This window comes from Balearica regulorum, chromosome Z (assembly GCF_011004875.1).
Source record: "Balearica regulorum gibbericeps isolate bBalReg1 chromosome Z, bBalReg1.pri, whole genome shotgun sequence".
Classification (NCBI taxonomy): domain Eukaryota; kingdom Metazoa; phylum Chordata; class Aves; order Gruiformes; family Gruidae; genus Balearica; species Balearica regulorum.
In genome coordinates, this window is record NC_046220.1 from 7,016,272 (window position 1) to 7,038,903 (window position 22,632).

At 37.2% G+C, this 22,632-nt stretch overlaps 1 protein-coding gene across 5 annotated transcripts in view; it reads right to left on the minus strand.

Moving 5' to 3' along the window:
- Window positions 1–22,632, minus strand: part of XRCC4 (X-ray repair cross complementing 4) — a 188,671-nt gene that overhangs the window by 83,952 nt on the left and 82,087 nt on the right. For 4 of the 5 annotated variants that reach the window (XM_075741127.1, XM_075741126.1, XM_075741128.1 and 1 more), the window contains exons 4-6: window positions 21,969–22,135; window positions 15,866–16,018; window positions 15,128–15,231 (exon numbers count right to left, since the gene is read on the minus strand). In XM_075741127.1, the coding sequence (XP_075597242.1) occupies window positions 15,128–15,231; window positions 15,866–16,018; window positions 21,969–22,135 (424 nt within the window). Of the gene's footprint in view, window positions 1–12,247; window positions 14,341–15,127; window positions 15,232–15,865; window positions 16,019–21,968; window positions 22,136–22,632 lie in introns of those variants that run through there. The other variant, XM_075741129.1, reaches the window with a different exon arrangement.

The following is a 22,632-nucleotide window of genomic DNA, read 5'->3' on the forward strand; positions in this document are numbered from 1 at the left end:
CATTTTCTCAAAAATTGACCATTAATACTTTCTTTCTCCTTTCTCCTCTATTTATCCCAAATCTTTTGACTTGCTTGTATGGAAGATACTCTTCAGTGCTGTTCCTCCTCTGCTTGTGAGGCATGGGTTACATCTCCTTCCACTGCCATGGCTGCGTACTTGCATTGCTTTGCAGTAAGCAAAACTGGCCACTTCAGCAATATCCCTGAAAATCCACCACTTCGCTCTTATGTGCTACTCTAATGCATGCGAGATGAGTCTTAACTGATATAAGTCAGTAATAAATCACCACCCAGTTACCTGAGCATCTGGCTCTAATACTTCAACCAGAGTCCTAAAGTCGATGGTTAAGTTGGGTGCTGTATCCCCACAATAACTCGCCTAACAGCATAAATTTCCTTTAAGGACTAGGGCTAAGCTATGCCAGTGACAATTTTCTTTTTAGAATCAAGGTAAGTGGCAATATTTGAGCTGACCTTTTTGCTGAACAGAACTGAAATCAAATCAGATATAATTTACAAGCAGCTTCAACTGGAGGACAAGCATAAACATGTTTTTAATCTCCTGCATAAAGGCTCATTTCTCATGGAGCAGCCACACAAACAAGCAGCAGTGTTTTGTAGGGAGGTTTACTAAGCACACCTTGCTACACAGTTTAAAACAAGAGAGCACTGGGAATTGTGACTCAGATTTGCTGTTGTCAAGTGAGGAAATCAGGGAACTGAGTCTTCAGGCAGTCTACAATCCGTCTCAGTTACAGCAAACTGAGTAAGTGACAGACCTTCGCCAAGGAACAAGTAATGAACTGAATGCTCTTAATGCTGATTTGAACCAAGGAGCAGTGTTTCAATAACCTGTGGATGAGAATTCATCTTTGGAAACAGATGAAAGCTGATTCCATGCAATTAATATAAGTGATATTTCACAGCAAACGAAGAGGCAGGTGATTTTTGTCAAACAAAAGCCCTTCTCACTAAGCTTTGTTTAGCGCTAGGACTAAACATAAAATGAACTGTTATATGCTGTGTTGCAATTACATGCCAAGAAAAACAGTCAGGTAAAAATCATAAGCATTGGAGATCTACACACAATTCTGTTCTGTGGATTTTGAGGGATTTTTTAAAAACAAATTGGCCAAGAAAATTATTTACTACCAAGTATCCTGTTGATATTGTACATCCAATTTTTTCTTTCCAATATCAATATAGTATTTCTGGAAACCCCAACAAAAAATGCTGCAAACCTTTCACATTTAGCAAACAGGAGTCATGGGAAGCCAAGAACAAAGTATCTTAATTATCAAAGGACATCCAGTGGTTCACAAAATGCAACTGCTTTAGAAAAACAGCAATTCCATGAGATTTTTCCAAGGTTGCCTGAGGGGTTCTCCGCTTTCAACACTCCTTCGTTACTGCACGCAATCTAGCGGTTAGATTCTGTCATATAATGCTACCTATGCTGTTTCAAATACGAAGGCATACATTTTGCTACCTGCTTCATTTACATTACCCTTAGCATGCACTGATCAACTGCAAGAAGCCAGTGACTCACTTCTCAGAGACATGTCCCAGGTCTTCTCCTTTTTGCTGTGAGACATATTCATTCCTTCCATGTCTCCTGGGCCATGGGGCAACTTGTGCTTCCCCAGGCACTTGGGCAAGTGACTAAGAGTTTTTATAATGTGCTTTCTCTCTCCACCTCTTCAAGAAAAAAGACAGAGGAGTGAAGTTTTCACTGTCATCAGAGTTCTGAAAATCTTGTTTGAATTTAAAGATTGCATATAAAATGTTTTGACCCTTTCAGCAGGAGTGATGAGAGATACTAATTGTATCCATGAACCATATAGTTAATGATACTGTTCCTGAAACAGACCAAGCTTTATGTGTAACTAAATAAGTTAATATTTGGTCAGGTAAACTACTTTCGAGTAGGGAATAGACTACAGCTTTATTTTGCATTTAAGTTTTTGCATGTTATCTTTTAAGTTCCTTCAATGTCTTCAGCAAATGAGCTGCATTGACCAATCATGGAAATAGTAGAACAAAACTGAAATAACCTTAAGCAGCTGAGAGTGCCTGGAATGCCAACATCAGCCTTATGCAAGAACTCCTGGAGGTTACAAACCCCTTTGTTTCACACAGTGTTTCTCAACTCCTACTCCAAAGCCTTCCAATTGCCCGCCTCATAGGTTTCCCAGGAAAGGTTAAGGAAATTGCTGGCAATCAGATACTCATGACCTGACCCTTCTCTCCCAGGAACCTAAGTAATGAGTATCCTTGTGAGAATTCAACTCATGGCTATAAGGAGCTATTTTTTTCCTGACTGAGACAACAGCTCGCCAGTACGGCTGATTCCAAACAAAGCACTGCTTTTGTGTTATTGAATTGGAGACAGTTCCAGTTTGCAGGATCAGCAGATGGAAATCTAGGAACAGCACTGTATAAGCAAAAACAATAGTTTAGTCAGGTAAACAGACCTGGAAGATCCAAAGTCTCAGCTGCTGGAGCAGAGCTGATCTTCGCAGCCAAAGCACAGCTGGGAGATATTCTCCTACAAGCTGAACTTATTTCTCCATTTGGAACAAATAGGTTCCTTACAGAGAAAAAAAAGAAAAAAATATTTACTGCCATAAATGGGTTAGCAAATGACAAGGCTGTTGGCAAAAGAAGGTGCATGGTGAAAGGAGGATGAGGCAAACAAATTAATGTGGTAGCAGGTTTAAAAATTACACAAAACGCTCCTCTGATTTGCAAAACAGTGGTAGTGGTGAATAAAACCCAGTATTTTACTGTCAAAATCATATGCAACATGGATTTGTGCAGTATCAGCAGTTTTCTCAAGTAGTCTACAGACCTCAGATCTGAGGAAGAAAAGTTACACCAACACAAAACACTGATGTCAAATGCAGATTTATGTTAAGTTTAGTGTCTCCTTATTTTCCTATGTTCTACATTTTTCCACGCAGTTCCTTCTCCTCAACTCACATTTACTCTTCTCCCCACTCAGTCCATACTGTTTTCTGAAGATGGCTAAAACTGAACACAACAGCCTGCTCTGCAGAAGTTTGAGCATAAGAGGTTTCAGATTTTTGGTCTTGCTTGAATTATCATAGACTCACAGAATGGTTTGGGTTGGAAGGGACCTTAAAGATCATCTAGTTCCAACCCCCCTGCTGCAGGCAGGGACACCCTCCACTAGATGGTTAATTGCACACAATAACTTTCCAAGGTATTGGCTGATTAATTAATGAAATCGTGGAAGTTTCTTTGGTCATTCTTGGAACTTGAGATTATTGGCTACCAGCACAGTTGCCAATGAGGTGCTTATACACTTTTGTGCTAAGAAAGCTTAATATTTTTACTAAATAAAAAAAATAAACTGTCCTCTCAAACTAAACAAAGGAATGTCCTGGCAGTAAAGTGGGAGGCATTTGAAATCAGCACAGTAAACTGATTTTCTGCCATGGACATCAATACTGCCAACTAATTTGTTTCAGTTGTGTTTTTCAAATGATTGAGGCAGTTATTTTGTTAAGAGAGGCTAAGAAATACTATTATGGAATAACTGGTAATTTTTAATTTTTATTATATTCTTAATATATTCCAAAATATTGGTACATATAAATATATGCTAATGTACCTTTTTCATTTTAATGTTGCTAATTTTGGACACAATTGATATCTGCACAAAGAGCGAAGTCCTATATTTTAATCCACATTCCTTAAAAAAAGACAGTTAAACATGGCCACCCATTTTAATTTATATTTAGATATCCAAATATATGCACAAATTTCTAGAACAATGGGTACTCAGCATTGCTCACTGAGCATCCAAATGTTGTTTGTATGAAAAGAGTGATAGTGTGTCTTTTTACATGCTAACAGAATTGGTAATGAGTTAGAAATGAGCTGTAAATGACATTTTTATAAGCTACAAGGGAAGAAAAGGTCACCAGCTTGACAACAGGGATACCTCCTTGAAAAGGTGAGTTACTAGGTTTAAATTAACAGATAATACAAAAGAAGGCCTGGTGATTTCAGTATGATGATTAGTCCCAGGTGATAAAGATCACACCTATTGTACTGTCTCAGAGGAATATCAGAAAAGCTGTCACTAGGTAAAGACTTGTGAACTGGGGATTAAAAGTGCAGAAAGACTAATCCATCTCTGATCATGCTTTTATTTAAATCTACTCTTTTAAAAGAAAAGTTGGATCTTTAGCTTCTGAGACAGGGAAGTCATATTTAGGATGCACAGACCCTTAACATCACTTTATCTGAACACAGACCTCTCAGAGATTTAATCTGACTACATAGAAATGATCCTGGTTTAGAACTGCAAAATACTAGAGAGTGGGTTTTGCACCTGTCTTCCTATATATATATAAAGCTCTGAACCTCGTGAATTGCCATTTTGCTCTTTACAGAGGGTTAGCAGTTGTCACAGGGTATGTGTCATACCACAGTAAAAGACATCAGACATATAAACAACTATGTAAAGAAAATTAGGCATTTGTAAACATGAGGAAATACGTTATCTCTCTGTTTCAGATATGTTGGGTTCTAATCTCCACCCAATTAAAACCAGCAGAAGACAGAGTTTACAATACTTTTGATTCGGCATTATATCCTTTGTTCCCTTTAATTTATACTGTAAGTCAAAAACTAATAAGATGGTGCTGACAGCTCCAGTTTGGAAAATCTCTCTTCTCCATCAGGTCACATGTGAGTAAGCTGTCTTTCAGAGTATGCAACTGAACATTTGATCTCCTTGAACACAGGCTTTGTAACTGATAGCTTCTTTATGAGATCATTTGGCCTGTTGTATGTAAAGAAGCATAAATCAACAAGCTCAGGTTAATCTTTAAAAACAATCAGAATATAGCAAAACGCACTATAAAAATTGGAGTAATAATTACAGATGTCATTTGCCTATTGTCTCTGAATTACTTTAAAGCCATTTTTTCCCTTCTAAGTTTTACAAATGCCTAGTATTCTACATGAAACTTGTGTGTGCGATGTACGTAGTGTTATGCAAATTGAGGAAAAGGGTCCTGGAAGACAGCCTTTCATCCTAAAGATGAAAAGGAACTTCTCAGCTTCCCAGTACAATGCTCAACAAAAAACCTGCTTCCCAAGAAATCTGGCATCATGACAAATGATTTCTGTGGAATTTGTGTATCAATTAGAGCTATCATTTAGGGTTTCTATTAATTAAAGCAATGTCTTTCCAGCATTTTGTCAAAGAGAAAGCAACATTCAAAATTCAGAAGTGGAAGCCTGTTGCTGTGCAAAAAAAAACCAGTGTGGGTGAATAGCAATGGCAGCTTTCGATTGCTTGAGTCACTACCAGCCATGACAAAACACACATGAAACATGAAGTTTAAGACGACAAATCTACAAAACATTCATCTTAAAGTGAGAAGAGCTGTTATAAAATGTGCATCAGCCATAAATTTCAAGTAGTGCCAGCTAACTTAGCTTGAACATGCTGCTCACTGAACACAAGGCTCTCTGGTCTGCAAGAATCTGCAGCATCCGGGCTTTGTTGGTTGCCACTGATATACAGCCCATTCAATAGCTGAAGATAAGGGCTTTTATCCTAATGCTCAGGATTATAGAAACTTGCTATCAGTACCACTGCAGGAACCATTTTTCTGAAGAACCAATACTTCTCTTTGATGAAAGGACACTTCTCCAAGAGCTGATACTGCTAAACCCAAGATCAGCTCTTCTTCTTCCTTTCCAAGAGGGAAGGGAATACAAATGCGCTGTGTTATTTGCATGTGAATTGTTTTATTTGTTTTCAGTATAACATGAAGTATACTTAAATATTTTTGATGCCTTTTCTTCCTCGATGAATTACGCATCTATATAAAACCATTCAGATGCCAAAAGTAAATACCTTTGTAAGCATGCACAAGAAAACTATCATAATAAATGGTGTGAACCGAACACAAAACAAAAAAATCCCATTAAATTAGACCTGATTATTATTTACACTAAAAGCAGTCTAAACCATAACACTCATGATAAAGTAAAACATACTTTAAAAAAAAAAAAAAAAAAAAAAGAGTCTGGCTCAGTTTTACCTTTCCAAAATAACACCCAGGAAAAGTAAACCTCTGATTGTACCTCCTGGTGAATCAATTTTGACCTGCACCTCAAAGAATTGTTTAGAGTAGGCATGTGGCATGAAGTTCATAATGAAACTGTGTGACAGAGTCATTTCTCTGGCAGGTTTGTGTAGATGTTGTCACTGTACATTACATTGGGTAATTTCTATGGTCTGTAATACATGTATTAAAGCATATTTTGGTATAAGAATAATACTTATTGCTAGTTTAATTACAACAGATCCCAGAAGGACCATTTTGCTGGATACTAAACAAATACACACAGAGTCTGTGACTTAAAAGCATAAGAACAAATAAAAGTGTTAGAATGGGAATTACCCCAGGCAGGTTATTGACAACCGGCAGAAGTTTCCTATTTATCTGATAAGCAGTTGTTCTTTAACTATTTATTGAAGGAGGATGAAACAGAGCAGGGCTGTTCGTGACACCACTCCAGCACCACTAATGCTTTAGTTTCACAACTGATGAATTACATTCTCAACCAACAGGTGTTGAAATAGGTCTTCTTTAGTTCATGAAGATAGAAAAAGAAAGGGTCCCACCGAATTGGTGCTGTTTTGTAGATGGTCAAGTTACAGGATTTTGCAAAGGAAACAAATATCAGAATGTGCATGCTCAGTGCAAAAGCGCTTTGACTCACAGAATTTATGCCCAGCTCTGCTCTAATTACAGCCTGTTGGGTACATGTCAAATTGGTGTGAAATACGAGCAAGAACGGAAGGAGACTCTACAGTTCCTTAATGTGTCCCACAGGAACATATTGGTACTCCACATAAATAAAATGAGGATTTGTTATCTCTGTCTAATGCTGCTTAATATTTCAGGCTCTCAAGCCGTAGCAAACTACAGCACATTTTGAGGAGAAGTAGAAGGAACAATGGAACTCCAGCAAGTCAGTTACAAACATATAGATAGTTTGCTTCTTTAGGGGGGAAACCTGTTTATTTATGGAAGAAGATAAAATCTGGAAAGGTACTGCTTCATTAATGGGTTTGATTTTGATTTTTTTTTCTTTTTTTAATGACTGGAGCTTTATGGTATTTGTTTCTCTTAGCATGAATATATGAAACCCAAAGAAAAAATATTAAATAATTCCACCTCTGTTTGAACTGTACATTGCTGACTGTTTAAATTAGTTTTGTTTTTAAATGGAGGGAAAAAAACAACCCAGTATTTATGGAAGTCCATTAAGCTTGGAATTCCAGCTTGGACTGGAAACGAATCTAAAAATCAGAGTCTTTCAATATAACTTAAATCTGATACAGACAGTTAATTTGATGTTTTAAGCATAGCTTTAATTATGCTTCAAAAAATTTTTAGAGCTCACCAAGGAAATAAAGTTCCTTTTATGTAACATTTAGTAATATGTGGATAATACACCAAGAAAGTTTTTTTAAATTTTATATTAGTCAATGCTGTTGCACTTAACCTGCAGTATGGTCATTAGGTACTCTACTTTTTTGATCAATCACCAAATTTAGCAATCTTCAACACTTACCAAAGCATAAATTCATTATAATTTATCACCATTATTATATCACTTCACTGAATAAATAATGACTCATTTAGAGGCAACCACCTTCAGCTACATCACTTTATATACTTAAGCACATACAATAATTAGGTGTATGCAGAGGTAGAAGCAGTTTTGATAATTTTTATGGTCAGATTTTAAAGTAATACCTTATTAATCCCTCTATAGTGCAATATTCATAACAGGATTTTTAAAGGGACATCAAACATACTGATATTTGTGCTGTAAATGTATTTTGACCATAGCACCTGGTACAACACAGAGGTAAAGCAGTTTGGCAACCGGAAGTGTTTTTCAGGCATAATACCATCAGGTTATGGGGGGGGTGGGGGTGGGGGGAAAGGATCACGATCAAGTTTCAGAAAAAAGGTATCTACAGCTTTAAGGGAAAGGGAAATGAGATTAGTCCTTGGGATGAACCATTTCCAATTACAGCTTGACAAAAAAATAATAAAAAAAAAAGCCTTAAGTCAATTAAAATGGCCAAGTTCTAAAACTCCTTAAAATGGCTTTAAACAAGAAGCCTTCACAGATGGAACTTTGACTGCACAACACAGTCAGGTGCTGTTATAATAGGCATTTTTTTAATAACTTTGATCAAAGCTTATTAACCAGCAGCATCAAGCCATCAGTGGTTTGGACTACACAAGAGAATTAATTAAATTTAAAGGCCCATAGCCTCCTGAAGTTACAACATGTAATCCCCAAGGCAGGAACTTGAATGAAGGGGATGAGAACATTTGCGTAGTAAAACAGTTGAAAATGGCAAGGTGCTTTCTCTTATTTATTCTGGGCATTACAGCAAGTTTATCAGAACCAATTGTGAATCTGTCCTCATCATCAAACATGTTGAAAAGTACGAACATTTAAAGGTTGAGGATTCATTTAATATGGAATATTTCCATACATGTGGCAAGAAACACAGATCATAAAATTTCATTTAATCCACTCGCCAGATCATGAGATGCCTGCTTAGCCCAAGGAGCAGTAACTTCCACTGATTTCAGCGTGAAACACAACCAAAGAATTCCTGGGCAAGAGAAAATAAAATAGAGAGAAAGCAAGCTGACACTGAATTGGTGCCCAGTAACCTTGTTTTGTCTACAGGCAGCCACATATCATAGCATTTGTCCTGGTTTCAGCTGAGAGGATTGATTTTTCTTCATAGTAGCTAGTGTGGGGATACGTTTTGGATTTGTGCTGGAGACAGCGTTGATAATATAGAGATGTTTTTGTTCTATGGACCTGTTGTTGAGCAGTGTTTACACGGGGCCAAGGCCTTTTCTGCTTCTTGCACCGCCCTGCCAGCAGGATGGCTGGGGGTGGACAAGAAGCTGGGAGGAGACACAGACAGGACACGTGACCCAAACTGACCAAAGGGATATTCCATACTGCATGACGTCATGCTCAGTTTATAAGGAGGTTGGGGGAAGAGGGGGGGTGGGCGGTGGCGTTCGGAGCAATGGCGTTTGTCTCCCCAAGTAACCGTTACGCGTGACGGAGCCCTGCTTTCCTGGAGATGGCTGAACACCTGCCTGCCATGGGCAGTGGTGAATGAATTCCTTGGTTTGTTTCACTTGTGTGCACAGCTTTTGCTTTACCTATTAAACTGTCTTTATCTCAACCCATCAGTTTTCTCACTTTAATTTTTCCAGTTCTCTCCCCCATCCCGATGGGGAGGGAGTGAACAAGCGGCTGCGTGGTGCTCAGCTGCTGGCTGGGGTAAAACCACGACACATTATAACTGAAAAGAACAATAATAAATTGTAAAATAATTTCTTCCATTTCTTATCTCCTGCCTGCTATATTATCCTTCCCATCTATTAGAGATTTCAGTATAGAATATCCTTCCCTGCAGTTTCATCATGTTCCTGGAAGAGGAATAACCTTTTCTTCTCTGGTCACCTTCCAAACACTGTGAAAAAGGAAACTGTTTCGCTTCATCTACCTTTCAAGCTCCTGGGAATGAAGCAGAAAGGGTGAATGTTTATCCAATCCTTACTCCTGTTTTAAAAGCTTCCTGACATATGGACCACTACAATATTTTACAGTTAATAAAAGGGTTTCATTTGTATGACAAAGACACGATTGCTAATCATGACATCAAATTATATTTTCTTACTCTGATAATCTTACTGTCATTTTAGGTCCCCTAGGAGAAAGGACTCAATAGCTAGAGTAAATAATAACAGTAAAATTTAGCACTGAGCAGAAGAAAGAGGAATCAGTAACAGCTGGGTTGCATTCTGGCTTGTCCTTTATCAAAATAAGCATTTCTGCATTCTAAAATGACAGAATCTTCTTGCAACAGTGTGTTGGCATCATGCTGAGTCACCAAGACACTCTTGTGGGCTAAGAAAAATACAGACTGGCAGTTTCCAGTCTTTTTTTTTTTTTTTTTAAACAGGTCCTCTGTTGGCAACAGAATATGAAAAGAACTACAGTCCTATTCCAAACAATATCTCTCTGTAATCTTCAAGCCTGCACCAGGTGCTTCTCACCTGTGTGTATCATTCTTTCTACTGTCACTGGACCTAGCGGTCCTAACCAAAAATGATAACCCTAAAAACGCCAGACACCAGTCAAGCTAAACAAAATATTAGATATTTGATTAAAGAGCTGAAGTGCAAGACTAGATGCAACGTGTGAGGGAGGAGTGAAACAAAGAGACAGCACATCAGTAGTCTCAAGTGTGAGGTGCCTGCAAAGTTGCTGGAACTTTGTTGAAGTACCAGTAGTGAAAGCAACAATTATATCTGGTTTTGGTTGCTCAGCTAGAATCTTACCAACCCCAGAGCAAAGAAATAACAAAACAAACAGAAAGCAACCTCCCCCTGCTCCCAAGAAACATTCATGAAGAGCTGGTTAACAGTAGGAGGATTTCCTTCCTGTCCTCCTTTCAGAGCAGGAATGCTCTCAAACAAATGCTCACAGGCATTTACAAGGACCTGGCACATCATATATAGGTGCTGCTTAAGAATTTATTAAACTGCAGTGGAAGGAGGCATTGTGTGCCTTTTTCAATCTCACATTCCTAACCAATACATCAAATAAATTTCTCCCATGCCCATGATGGGCAAAGTTGTTTTATAAATAATACTGTACATCTTTCTATACAAGTTGTACTATTTCTAAAAGTTGTACTTCTCACATACATCAGTTGTTTTCCTGAGTGCTTTACACTAAAATAGCTACTAATTCAATTTTAATTTGTTCTTTTACAATACAAAAGATTAGCTACATCAGTTTGTAGATTAGATACAAAAACTACAATGTTTCAGTTGATTTTGGCTTTAAAGTATGAAATAGAAATGGCTGTCAAATAGCAAACCACAAACCATATCTACAAATGGTACTGTAAGTGCCAAAACCCCTAAAGTTTTAGGTAAACTTTTAGGTTACACTTTAACTCCTATTGTAGGGAAAAGTCCTCTACATAAAATTTATCCTAAGCTGAACAAATAAATGTAACCTGCCTCCTGTGCAGAGGTTGAAAACTTATCTGATAGCCTTGCTAATTATTCATGCATGAATAAACTCGTTCTTGTAGAAGACACAAGAAATGGTTTTATTCTGCAATTCATCTACTGTTATAGAAGGAAAAGCTGTCACAGTAACAGCCATTTGCAATGCCCAACATAACATACAGGTTGTCTACTTCTTCTAAATTCATGCTTATATGAATAAGATCTTTTTGTTTAAAAAAGCGTTGTGATTTCAACACTGGCAGTGATGGACAGAACCCATCATAACCCACTCCAAACTGTTCCAACAGTTAATTATCTTGTCAGGAATAATGTCCCACTTTTGCCTTTGTGTAATGTTAAGTTCCAGTTATTCAAGGTCATTAAACACCAATATCTGCTGGATGGAAAGACCATCTACAATGAGATCATTTTGCAATGTAGTTTCTTTTAGAACATAGAAACAATGATCGTTTAAGATCCTTCTCAGCATTTCATTTAAATAATCTGCTAATCCTTCCATTATTATCACAACGTTATTCTCCCCAATTTTCTAACATTTACATTTTTCTTCAAATATGGATGTCCAAACTAGACATAGCACTGCATCAAGGAGCCAAATCATATCTCAAACTCAAAATCACACAGTCCCTTTTACCATAACTTTGCAGATCTGCTTATTTTGACACTCAACATCTTCTTTAATTTTTTTATTTTTTATTTTAGATTAAAATCATTGCTTCTTCAGAGAACAGTCTATATCTTCTTTAATTTCCAAAGTAGCCTTACATTAGACCAGTGGTGGATCAGGTGAGGAAGGTAGCACTGGGAAGTTACAAACTGATCAGAGGTCAAGCAGAGACCTACGGAACTGCCATGGCCTAGCCCAAGATGGTTCCTACAAGGCCAGGCAGGACAATGCCACCCTCCCAGAACAGGGGCCATATGCAGCAGAGTGTACATGTTCTCCAAGTAGCTCTCGGCTTTGCTAGCTGATACAACCCCTGGAGGTACCCAGCTTTATGGCAGAAGGAGCTAGATAAAGCAAAGCTTGAGGTGCTGGTTTTCTCATGCAGCATAGCTGCAAAGGACTGGAAATCATGGCATTACACGGTGTTAGAATGCATAAATTTTATTTATAGCTGGTGTATCACAAAATGCAAATTGTTTTATATAAATTATCTTCAATTTCACACTCCACAGATACCAGGACTGATAACTTTCCATTTATATTTTGAGATAGACATATTACCTCATTTAAGAATATATTTATCATGTGTTATGTTAATTTCCATGTTCTAATTTCTTGAATAAAGTGTGCTGCAGCATGATATCTTATCAAAGTCAGTCTATTACTTTACTAATTTTACCTTCATCAGCCAGCTGGTAATCTCACCACAGAAGATGTGAGTACCTAGTTTTCAACCTGCAGTTTCTGTACCTTTACAAAGATTGTAATTAACCATCCTTACTCTATTTCTTAGTATTTTTCTTGATTGAGTCTTGTTCCAATATCTGCATCAGATCAACACTAGAGTGATACACCCATAATTGAATATGCCATTCCATTCACTTTTTCTTTTGGTAAATATTAGCACCTTTTTTTTCAGAAAAAAATGTAATATTGGTGGCTAAGAAAAATCCTTACCTAGCGTTTTAAACTCTGCAGTTCAATATATCCTGACTGGCTAATTTTAATGTCTAGAGTTCACAGCTACTGTTTCACGTCCCCTTAGCTGCTAGAACAGAAGTATGTTATGATGTAACTACAACTAGTTTTCCCCTCTAAATACAAAACAAAAGCACTTACTGAACACAGCTGCTTTTTCGATTACCAGTGAATTTTTTATCATTGCACCATAGGCCAATAACAGCTGCATAGGTGTTCTCAACTGACTTGAAGACTGGTTGTTGGCCTTGTACCTCCTGGTCTGAGATTCTCTGTTTTTATATCGTGTGGCTTTCTTTAGCCATCTCCTGCATTTCCTGTTTTTCATTTACGACATCAGCTTCCCACTTTTTAAACTTTGGACATGCACATATACAAACGCACACTTGCTGTGTGTATATGTGTGCACATACACACCTGCCTTCACTTTCCTTCGAAGTAGTTTTTAAATTATGATCTTCTCTCTTGATTGTGGCTTTTGCCTATATCTACTAAAACATTCTCAAAGATCTTCTAATTTCTCTTGACTCCTGCAACGCACACAATGACATTCCAAATCCAAAAGGAAAAGAAATGAAATGGTGGACTAAGAGATAGGAAAACTCAGATAAACAGAAAAAATCCAATGATTATCTATATTATTTTTCATGCCTTACAGTCCTTGACACTTGATGTAGCTATGAGCTTCGTTAGCTGCTCCTGTCACTCACCCCGGAATCACTGTCTTCTTCACAGAGACACAGTCTGCCTCTTATTGCATATGAAAATCTGAGATCACACTAAGACACTCAGCTCCTACCTGTGCTTTTCTATTGTTCATGGAAAGAGAAAGCTGTGTGCACAGGAGGAGTATCAACTAACCTAAGTGATACTCATTGTGCAGGTTCAAGAATGCAATTACCTTGAAAAACTTGATGTGTTACACCTAAAGAATTAAGTTTATAGGCTTCCTATTATTTGCAAATTTTGCAGCTGAAAGAACTCTCTAGTCATGATCAAAATCCTGAGTATTGTATCCCTCAATAGCAACAGAAAGCACATTTTTGTTTACAACTTAAATAAAAATACAGTTGCTATTTTTTTCCTATAACACTGATCAGTCTGGTCCCTCATGATTGCCTGAGTAGGATGGTAGGGGGTTGTTTAATTTTTAAATACATGTGTCTATCTCAAAACTCTCACTGACCTAGTTAAGTCCTACTGAATCTATCAAAAGAATCCACACTTTCCACTTTTCCTTGTCTTTTAACTAAATGTAAAGTATTTCTCCCTACATTATCTAAACTGACCAAATGCCACTTGAAAGCAAAGATTTCTGAACTGAAGAGCATAGTACAATAGAAAATTATTTCTTTTCCATGATTGCAATTTTCTCCATTTGTCTGAAGCTCTGCCTACTTTATATTAAATCAGAAAGTCCTCAAACAGGCTCATATGAGTTACAAAGCTGAATACCACTGGTATCAGGGTCTTGAACACTTCTGGTTCCCAATATGCACAGTAAACGGTTGTAACAAGTTGTCTGGATTACCCTTACCTATAGTGGAAACAGAAAGCTCCAGTGAGAGAACCCATAGCAAATTTTGCAGACGTGACAGGAAGTTCATATATATATATATATATATGTATATATAAAACTACATGGCAAGTATCAATGCAGTTTTAAAACTCTGATAGCAGTTGTCCTGCATATTCCTAGTAGGTTGCCAAAACATACCAAAATTTCTTATGATTCACAGTTAAATATCATGTATTGTAGAATGGGCAATTGTTGTATCCCATACATTTTACAAGTCTCTAGTCCTGGAAAAATTAGTCAAATTAAGTTTCATGAGCACATTCACAAGGCCAAAAATTCACTAACAAAATGAATTCTGCTATAAATACATTTTTATTCCATTTATGCACACAGCTCTTTTTATAGCTGTTAAACTTACTCTCTTTCCCCTTTTTAAACCCTATTGAAACTGTCAGGATGTACATTTTAGCAATCATTGCATACACATCATGATTCCTAGAATTTAAAATGGAATTGTTGATGGTTCAGATACTGTTAGACTGTCATTAGTTCTGCAAAGTATGTAATTTGTCATTTTGCAAGAAATGACAGTACCTTCACTCATACAACATGCTTTTAAACTTCCTCTCTCTAATTTGAAAATGCCAGTATTACACTCTGCTTCAAGAGAGATATTTTTAAGGCTTGCAGGTTGGCTTGACACAGAGCAATTTGACAGGTAGTATTTTATCTTCATTAAGGTTTATTCACATAAAGTGATTGGCCTGTCCGTGATATTCCCCAGAGACAATACATTCTGTCTTACCTGATGGTAATGAAGCTTGTGTTAAATTTTCACTTTCCTCATCAGTACTGCCATCATAGTCATTTTCTCTCCCTGTAGCCATCTGAGTGGTAGCTATGCTATCCCTAGGAAAAAAAAAAAAAAAAAGGAAAATAAAAGAGCCCATCTTTGCTATCTATTGTTCCTGCAAAGAATTTATACTTATTAGGCAATACAAGCTGATACATGTCAACATAAAGTCCCCATGTTGAACAGCTTAGCATATGCATATATAGATACAAAAAAGCAGGATAAAAACAGCAAAGAAATTAAGGTGTGTTGTAACATTAGAATGATTCATCTTCTCTGGATATTTTTGAAATGAAAAAGTACATTAAAACATTTAGATTTAGATATTTTTGTTTCCCAAAGGACAAAAGGAATCAAACAATTCAGGGAGAATGCAAATGAAAGTACCACTTATGGAAATGGCAGAGGCATACTCTGATTGGAAAATCAACCGCAATCTAACACAAAAAAAAGAAGTGGACAGATTCATTGAATATTTAGTTCTTGGCTACAGAACAGGGCAATATGCTGCTATTTGTAGTGACCACAAAGAATCCTCTGCTTTCATGACTAACAGTATTGTTTTGGCTAACCAAGCACTTAGTCAGGATGAACTCTAACTAAACTCACTGTTAGAGCCAAAGAAATGGAAATTAAACTAAACTATGCATCAGGTATGATACCAAGTAACTCAGGAAAATTAAGAAATACCTTGTACATTTGGCATCTGTTGCAGATTCTTTAGCTTCATGCAACAACTTCTGTAAGTTTCTTATCTTTGCCTTCTTTTCATTCAGCACCAAAATAAATCGGTTATAAAGATCTGCCTCTATTTCTTCTTTAGCTTCCACACATTTTTCCAGCCTACAAAGTAAAATTAAGTGTTACACTATTTCTTTTTAAAATTCTGTATTTCCTGGAAGAAAACTCTGTCATGAGGCGAGCCTTCCTATTACAGGAATCCCCATACCAAACCACACACGACTAGTCCAGCATCTTGTGTCTGAAACAGGCCACAAGAAGGTTTTTTTCACAGAAAAGTGCAATGAACTTTCCTACCAAAAGAGAAAAGTTTCCAAGGGAAAATTTTCTCTTTATGCTTTTTTTGACAGGTTCTTGCTCACATGCATCTGAGACAGCTAAAATTTAAATAGGCAAGTGTTCTTTAGTTTCAATGCTGAATTCACCGTAGTGGGCATACCTTAGCAGGACACACATAATGAGATTACAAATAGATATGATTAAGCTTGACAGGTCCCAAAACTGGACCACACACTCTGACTGAAAATACATTTGAACAGAAAAAAAACCCAAACCAAACAAACCAAAAAAACCCAAACAATATGCAACTCCACGCCAACATGGGCTGAGATGATCACCAAATACTTTGGGCAACAAGGACAGCTCCAGATCTTTCCTTGTCAGGACTCCTCGAGCAGACGTGGGTGATACAGACCTCTGCCTAACCATTCTCCATCAAAAGCCTTGCATGTCTTGTTCTGGTGAGCTGGCAAGGTACCGAAACCAGTTCCTGGCAAAGCTCAACAAGACACTGCAACAACATTTAATGGCAACTGTAATCCCTTATCGGCATTCAGACAAAGACAATGCTAATAACTCCAGTGCTGCAGACTCCATTTCAAATTACATGGATACAGAGCTGAGACCTTGGTACACTTGCAGCCACCACTAGGCAGATTTTCTTTTTTTTTTTCCCCTGAACCAATCATAATTACTCGGTAGAAAACTAAACACTAACAATACATATAAGAACGTTTTAAAAGCTCTTAATTAATATCTCTGGAGTAAAATATTCTTTAGGTTTTTAAAAGTTTTACTGTGCACCTGTAGGTTGGTCAATGTCAATAAAATGAAGCACAATGGAAATATAAATTCAAGAATATGGACATAGCCTGTCTCATAAGCAAAGCAAAACTGGAACATAAGTAAACATGCACACAATAAATGAAGTGACTTACAGTAAATGTGATCCTATATTTATTTCTTGTATTTCATAACTTTTTAGTCCTTGGGCTGAACCACAAACATCTTAATAGTTGTGTTCATAACAAGCAAATAAGCATCTTGATGATCTTATTGATCATGGTAACTACAGTATTATAGCAAATAGTCATAACTTAAACAATATTCTTTTCACCAACCTGTGCAATGTTGGCAACAAAGTTTAGAAGGCTTCCTTTGTTATTAAACCCAAATACATAACAGATTTTTAAAGTATTAATTTATAAGGTAAGAAATTTCAACAGACTTCCCATGTAAATACTGATTATTCTGTTCATAAATCAAAACCATATATGGTGTAAGAAGAAAGACAATAGAATATAATCTCATGAAGTATTAAGTCTACTGTGCAATGCTTTAGGGATATGCTTGATAGTTGATAAATAATTCATCTAATTTAAATGCAAATAGCAGAACATCATTACCATATAGATCAGTTCAATAATTCCTAAATGAAAGATCATATGTACTAATCAACTACCAGGAGACTTTCCACCTACAAAAGGAAAGTTAACTGTTTAGTGGTGAACAAATAGACAATTCACAAAGAATCATAAACCCTAATACAGGGACCAGAAGTGCCTTGACCAGCTCATGGGAGGAGAAAGGTAAGGGCAGCAATTGCCTTCCACTTATTAAGTAGAATTCAGCCATTAAAAAAAAAAAAAAGATTAAAAAAAATACAACTTTTGGGTAAATTGCCATTTACGTGCTTGAAACTCATTACGCCTGTATATATAAACATGGAAAGCAAAGATTTTGTGTAAAATACAGTAATTCTGTCTGTATCATATTCTATAGAAAAGTTCCCTCTCCCACAAACAAAACAATACTAACTAACGAAAGTGCTTACTACTGTGTCTTTACTTTGCCAATGGACTGGCTTGTGTCAGAGCAGCTGAGGTTGGTTTAAACAGTTACATTGAGATATTTTGCTGACTTGGCCAAAAAAGGTGTCATATAAGATAACTTCAGTGAGGCCCTTGAATCTTGCAGAGACATCCACTGATGAAAATCCATATAACTGTAACCCCTCAATGAAGTATAGTTGATGCTGCCTGGACATAAAGAAGCACAGTAGAGGAACCTATTGCAAGACTAGCCAATTTCTTCAGCCTCTGGAGCAAAATATTGGCATCTCGAAATATACATACTGACTATATGCATAGATTAGAATATTAACTCCTCCCTGTAGGCAAAATCAATTAGTAGTATGCCATCAGTTAATCTTATATCATTGTTTTCATTTATGTGAACACCTTTTTGATTTTTTTCTGTTAAGTAATCCATATCTCAATATTGATTTGGCATAACATTCAATCGGTGTAAAATAGCATTGCATTAATGTTATATTTGCAAGTTATGAGCCTTTAAAAATACACCATTTAAGTATCATCATATGCCATTTAAGACGGAATAGTAAAAAGCAACAGTCCTCTGCTGCTTGGGAAGAGGGATGCATTAATTATGCAGAATGTATGTGTGTGTGGGGTGGCTCTGGCTGTAACTCTGCATAGCCTTTAGGATTCACTCAGGCATGCATTACCTGAATTACGTGACCACTAAGCAAAGCTGGCTGGGTTTCATTCCAATACCTCATCAGTTACAAACACGAACTTTAATTGCAATTCATCACATGCTTGTGCCTGTATGTGATTTGTCTCACTAAAACACCACCTCCCTAGGCCAAATAAAGAAGCTGCTCATGTCAAAGACAACTTTCAAGTACAATGAAAATACAGGAAGTTAATGGCTAGAGTGGTGCAAGTCTTATTTGCACGTGCTTTCCAATTTCTATATTCTTAGATCTCTCTGCTATGCAAATGCAATGCTTTTAATGTGCCAGACACGCCCAAGTTGATCAAAACCTTGCACAGACTACTGAAAGCAGCTGCTATTAGGAATGGTTACGATTAGTAATTGAGAAAATAAAGTAACTGTCCATTTCTTAAGTGCCGCCTAAACGTAAAATAATCACACATACTTCACAGAGGTTAATGTGAACTATGTAACTTAATGGCATTTATACATTTTTCCACACCTCAGTACCAGAAAGAAAAAAAATGCAATATCTCTGCTATTTATCCTTGTCCTCAGTGCTTTAAAATAATTACTGGTCTTACAGCACCACTCTATTACATTTCAGATTCACCCTTCCCCCAACGTTGGCAGTGGTATTGAATCTTGATGAGCTAATTCTGAAGAGTTTAGTTTCAAGTACCAAACTACCTAGCCTGCATTTTTATAAGCTGTTAGTGGTTTAAAGATACTGTCACTATAGCTGACCACAACATAAATTTGCAGCTATTTTGATTTTGGCTTGTCTATACTAATTTTAGATGTTTGATACAAAATACATACCATACCCAAATCAGAAATTTACCTTGTGTTTTATTGGCTAAGGAATTAGTTTGCTACAGATTATTATTACTTTTACATTTGCCATCTTAATTATCTATATGAAATAAAAACAATAGCTATTCTGCTATTTTAACTCATGCATCCCTGAGGTGTGCATGCACGCACACACACTCGCCCCCAGGCACCTATCTGCAGCATTTTCAGCATAATCCTTTTGAAAATTTCCATAGCCTGTCTATTTGGATCTTGCCAGATAGTGTCTTAGTAATTTTTATTTTATGTTTTGAGATCAAGTGCTGAAGGGTCTCACTAGCCAATAACTCTCATAGTGATGTCACCCATGTATGGGTCATTTCCTATAAGCAGGGAAACGTTCAGCCAGGTGAAATCCTACACTTAGGTCACCACAATAAGCAAGACGATGAAAATTAAAGGAGTTGAAGCTTCAACCAGAAACACTCTCAACACCTCAGATGCCGCACAGCTTAGATTGGAGTGCATAAGCAATTTAACCATTTGATCATGCAGGGGATTTCTCTCCAAAGGGATTTTTGGCCTGGTCCTGCCTTTCGCCTTTACGAGAACCTGAACTGCAGAGGGAAGCGGCAGGATCCACTTCTGTACCTGGCAGAGGGCAGCCAGCAGCAAGCTGTTTACAGCTCAGTAGATTATCTCATGCACATCGAGGCAATTACCAGCAGCAGATCGGGGCTGCTATTCAGCCTACAGATTGCTCACGAGGCAAATTTAGACTCCTGAATGAAACTTGCTTGCCATTTTACAGACCAAATGGAAGCAGAACACGTTTGTACCTCGAGAGACCCAGAGAGCTACAAGGCAAACCTGCTGAGCTGAGCACAAAAAACCTTCACGATGGTCAAGAAAATTAGACTATGGAAATGGAAATGGGATGATTGAATTATTCCATCCAGTGCCCTATGCTTAAACTGAACAAACAGCTCTTGGAAGTCTTCATGCTATGTCTTAATTCTAATGAGGTTCTGAAGAGAGAGATTTTAAGCAAAGGGAACTGCAGGGGCTGAAACTCTGGAGCTGATGTGCCTTCGCTCCAGGCGAAGAGGGAGCACAATTCTCCACATCACGTGCTTTATATTTGATGTTTTACCACTCAACACCACGAGTGGTACAGAATGTGAAGCCTGAAATCCTGTCTACTGAACAAAGACAGGCAAAGCTTTTGTTCAGCTCTGAGAAACTCACAACACTAGGTCCAGCATTTGGAGCCAGAAGAACAAAGAGAGACAGAGGGGCAGACTAGGCTGTGGCAAAAAGAATTAAAAAAAACAAAAACAAACCCCAAACCAAAAAATCCCACCCAATACTATTTGGATGAAAATTATTTTTATTCCCCATTTAGTGGACATGGCCAAAGTTTGGTGACCATACGACTTTCAGTATTTATTTTGAAAAATCACATCTGAGCTATTAAAAATATAAACCTACTAAAGAAAACTACTAGCTTTTGAAGCCTGAATACACTGCTTCCGAGAGCAAAAGCTGTCAAGCCACTGTGATTTTTTTTTTTTCTTTGCGGCTACCCTTTAAAAGTGCCGCACCACCATGGAAATTGATACAAGCACTAATGCCTATTACACATTAGCGTGTAATGCAGTACAGCATACTGGTTATACAATACGCTATTGTTCAATAAACTGTTAAGCAGTAAAACACTACTTAGGAAGGCCATATGCTTGTCAGGGAGATTGTCAGGAGAAACTGTTACTCATTTTAATGAGAGGGAAACAAAACTAACTCCTCCCAAAAGTTAGCTTTTTTTTTCAAGGTAAATTAACGCCAATTAGCTATATTCTTTCATCAATCTTTCTAAATGTGTTCTTTCAGATAAAGCGGGAGAACAAGATAAATCGCTGACTTGTATGTGTTAAGTGTTTTCTGCTAACTGAAATAAGCATAGATTACTTCACCACAGAGTGTAGAGGCAGACAATTCAGATCATAAATGCAATGGCAATTACAAAAATCTCTCACAAAATAACAGTACTTTTTCCTACAACATCACAGTCATTTTCCAATTCCGTCTGCTTTGACAAGGCAAACAGTTTAAAGCAATGGCAACTTATTTCCCCCTCAAAAACGTAAATAATTTAAACACCCGAAGAAAGTGGAGAGGATTCTACAAAAAAGAGGTAATGTTTGCTTCCCTACTTCATAAAGCTAAAACCAGCTTTAATCTCAAAATTTATAATACCAGTTGTATCTTCAACATAGGAAGGAGATCCACAACTACATGGGCTGTGTAAGTGGGCTCAAAACACTTGTCAAGAAAAGAAAAATCTGTGTTCTTCTTTCTGTATGAGACTTCAAAAGTGCTCATCAGTAAAGCCTGCACTAACAGTGTACATATTTGTGAATTTCTGAAGTATCACCTGTGGGTGCACTTTTAAACTTACCGCTTCTCCGCGTCCCTCCAGTCATTGAAGAGCCTTTCGTTTTCATTTTGCAGATACTCATTTTTCGCCTGCAGTCTTCCCAGGCAGTCCAGAGAGTAACCAATCAGCTCTTTAACCACCTCCGCCGGACTTGAAACTTTCTGCAGCTTCAGAGACCCAAGTCTAAACTGGGACACAAGGAAAGAAAGAGTTACTTCACCTTTACTAGAAAGATCACAAAACCTCACTCCAATAAACTTGAATACACACTTAATAAGTATAAGAAATACCGTACAGTCCTCCAGTGCAAAGTGATATAATAAATTTGTCACAAGAGTAACTGTGGAGTATGTGGAATAATCTACACACCAATTATTTATGCAGCTAATATGTCTTAATGGTCACCTCAATAGGCACAGGACATAAGCACCAACATACTTTCTAACAGGCAGGAAAAGAGAGGCCACATAGCAAGTGTAATGTCATATAGCAACAACCTGCTCCTGTACAGATCAGAGGAGATCAGTAGTATAAAGGTGCAACTACAGGTTTTATATAAAAGGCATTTTTGATGCAACAGAACCACAGGAACTGAAAACCTAATGATATTGCTAACATGTTTTTGCCATCTGCCCGATTCTGGTCCTCACAGAAGCAATAAAACCACATAAGCATTAATGTTCAT